Here is a 2749-nt window from a genome sequence, read left to right as displayed (position 1 = left end):
CAAAGTTAGAATTTAAAAAAAAAATTAAATGATAAAATTAAAATTAAAATTTATTCAAATATTGTCAGAAACAGAATTGAATTAAATGTTTAGTTTTAAAAAAAGTTTTAGGGATAAAAAACATTTTATCCTAGAAAAGATAGGTAATTCACACAAATAAATTAAGTGGCCCTCAATATTACACCAATGTTCGAAATGAGATTGCATGTCCGAAATGGTTTCTATGTATATCGAATGAATGAAACTCGATTTAAACTAACTCTATGTATATCGAATTCAATTTAGCTGAAGCAGTAGTAAATCGAAGTTAGCAAATTCGATTAACTAAAGGAGAATCATACACCATGTCATTCGAAACAAGTTGTTTCGATTTACTGAACGTGTTGTCCCCTAATTCGTTCATTCATTTTGTATTCATATATTGTTATAATTTTTAATTATACAAATAAAATAACACGATTTAGTTAATATGTTCTTAATGACTCGCATCATTTGATAGAAAATATGAGTGCAGTGTATTTTTTATAGATTCATATTTTCCAGCAAATGATGCAAGTCATTAAGAACATATGTTAATTAAATCATTTTTTTATTTGTATAATTAAAAATTATAACAATATTTGAATACAAAATGAATGAATGAATTAGGTAAATCCAATTGGTTAAATTTAAATTGTATGGTTGGCTCGTTTTCAAGGTAAATCGAATCATAGACCCGATTTATTTAGGGGGCAAATCTTGTTTTGATTTCTCATGGTATTTCTTAGCCCGACAGGTCAAAAACTAATTCGCCGCGATATTGAGCTCCATTTAAGGGTTTGTCGCTGGCCAATGAGTTGCTGCATGCACAAGACGGAATTCAAACCCCTAATGAGTTGCTGCATGCATAAGACGGAATTCAAACTCCCAACACTTGTTTAAGCGGGTTAGTGAGCTAACCACTAGACCAATCTAGTTTAGGGGGCAAATCTTTTTTCAGGAAGTTGGTGTAATATTGAGGGTTATTTAATTTGTTTTTGTGAATTACCCAAAAAGAAATACCAAAAATTTGACACACACCAAAAAAAGGAACTGCTCGGCAAACACTATGCAAAGGAAGAGAAAAAAAAAATACCAACTTGCAGACCAAATATTCAATGAAACAAGGACAATATCAAGTATATACTAAAACATCTAGAATTGAATCACTCCTTAAAGTATTACATATCAATACAAAAAGTGTGTGAAACAACAATAGTTTCATTTATGTTGAATATAACAAATTAGTGTTTTCCATTCAGATAAAGCAAGGGCTCAAGAAAATGCCCTCACATTCAAGGCCTTCCGTGGACAAAAGAATTAAGAACTAAAATACAGAGAGATTATGGTTATTATAAAACAATCATTTTTTCCCCTATAATAGTTATTTTGTCTTTGAACTACAATAGTGAGATGCTAATCTTCTGTGTTGCCACTACTACTTCTTCACTCTCGGAAACATCTACACATCGGTAGTAGCTTCATATGGAGTAGGCAGATTCGAGGAAGAACAACACAATCAAAAGATTCACATTCGCCGCATGTCCTCAAATTCATCGGACCACTCGTTATGTTGGTCAAGTTGGATTAGTCATTCTGGTTGCCGAATTCCAAATCTAATTTTCTTTTTAAATGCGATCTGTCAGCACTGCGTAGCAAAATCAAGAACTAAATTAACATGATTTACAAACAGAATTTTAATATTTGGTAAGGTTATCAATATGCAAACTTGTATATTTTATTGTCAAATTGGCCATTATTGGAAACTGTGGCTATATGAAAAGATGAGTTGGTTCAATATCCTCATTTTACCTTGTAATTGTAGGTCTATTAGGAGGTTTTAATCCGAAGAGAGAAAAATCTAGTGACATCGGTGCTGGCCCATTCTTTCCTGTATTATCAGCTACTGTTTGCCGGAAATTACCGGCATTGTCATCAAACTTATCTTCCTGCAAAGAATTTCCTTCAAATCCATCACGCCCCGGCATAATTCTCCTCGACTTTCTCGGAGGTGATAACACAGTAGGACCATCCTGTGAATCGACATCTGAAGCTTTAGATTCCTTCTTAGGGGCAGGTCGTGGAAGCTTCTCTGGAACTGTAGGCAGAGGTGCGGAAGAGAAATACCTGAAGAGGAATAGTGAAATTCTAGCATTCGGATCATATGTAAACATCTTTGACAACAAATCTAAAGCATCATCACTTGCCATTGGAAATAAAGAACGCAAAGGTGGAGCAGGAACATGTTGGTATTCAACATAGTCAGGAAGATATACCATATCAGGCCACTGAGCAGGTGATGGGGTTCCAAATGCTGCAAAAATCTTCCCTAATTGATCAATATCACTTGAACCCTACAAAATGTGAACAACAGTCAATAAAACACCAGAAGAATAAAGTCTCAGCACTCAAACAAATGAATAACCAATGCAATAGATAGCATCTAAACTGCTAGAAATTATAAAACAAATACAGCTACACAAAAACATATCAGGGCCAGGGCAGGTTTAATATGGAAGAGGAAAAAAAAAATCGATGGCTAATAATGTCAACACCTCTGAAGTGTTCATCTGGCTCTATAAACAGATTTGAAGGGTGGATTAGATAAATGAAATAAATGGTTTCATTCACAAAGTCAACAAAGAAAAGGAGTTTGGGGGGATTAAATGGTTAAAATTCCAAATAAATGGTCATTTATTTTCGTTGGTGGTTTTTTTTTTGGGGGGGCGGG

The 2749-nt window shown here is 33.9% G+C and overlaps 1 protein-coding gene across 2 annotated transcripts in view; it reads right to left on the bottom strand.

Annotated features, from left to right (window-relative positions):
* Window positions 1173-2749, bottom strand: part of LOC107644231 (cyclin-dependent kinase D-3) — a 4493-nt gene continuing 2916 nt past the window's right edge. For both annotated transcript variants that reach the window (XM_021102820.1, XM_016348042.2), the window contains 2 exons: window positions 1831-2372; window positions 1173-1666 (listed from right to left, as the gene is read on the bottom strand). In XM_021102820.1, coding sequence (XP_020958479.1) covers window positions 1606-1666; window positions 1831-2372 — 603 coding nt within the window. In that variant the 3' untranslated portion in view covers window positions 1173-1605. The remainder of the gene's footprint in view (window positions 1667-1830; window positions 2373-2749) is intronic.

This window comes from Arachis ipaensis, chromosome B05 (genome assembly GCF_000816755.2).
Source record: "Arachis ipaensis cultivar K30076 chromosome B05, Araip1.1, whole genome shotgun sequence".
In the NCBI taxonomy this organism is placed as follows: Eukaryota; Viridiplantae; Streptophyta; class Magnoliopsida; order Fabales; family Fabaceae; genus Arachis; species Arachis ipaensis.
Note: the sequence above shows the minus strand (reverse complement) of the source record. Positions and strands in the feature narration are given on the sequence as shown.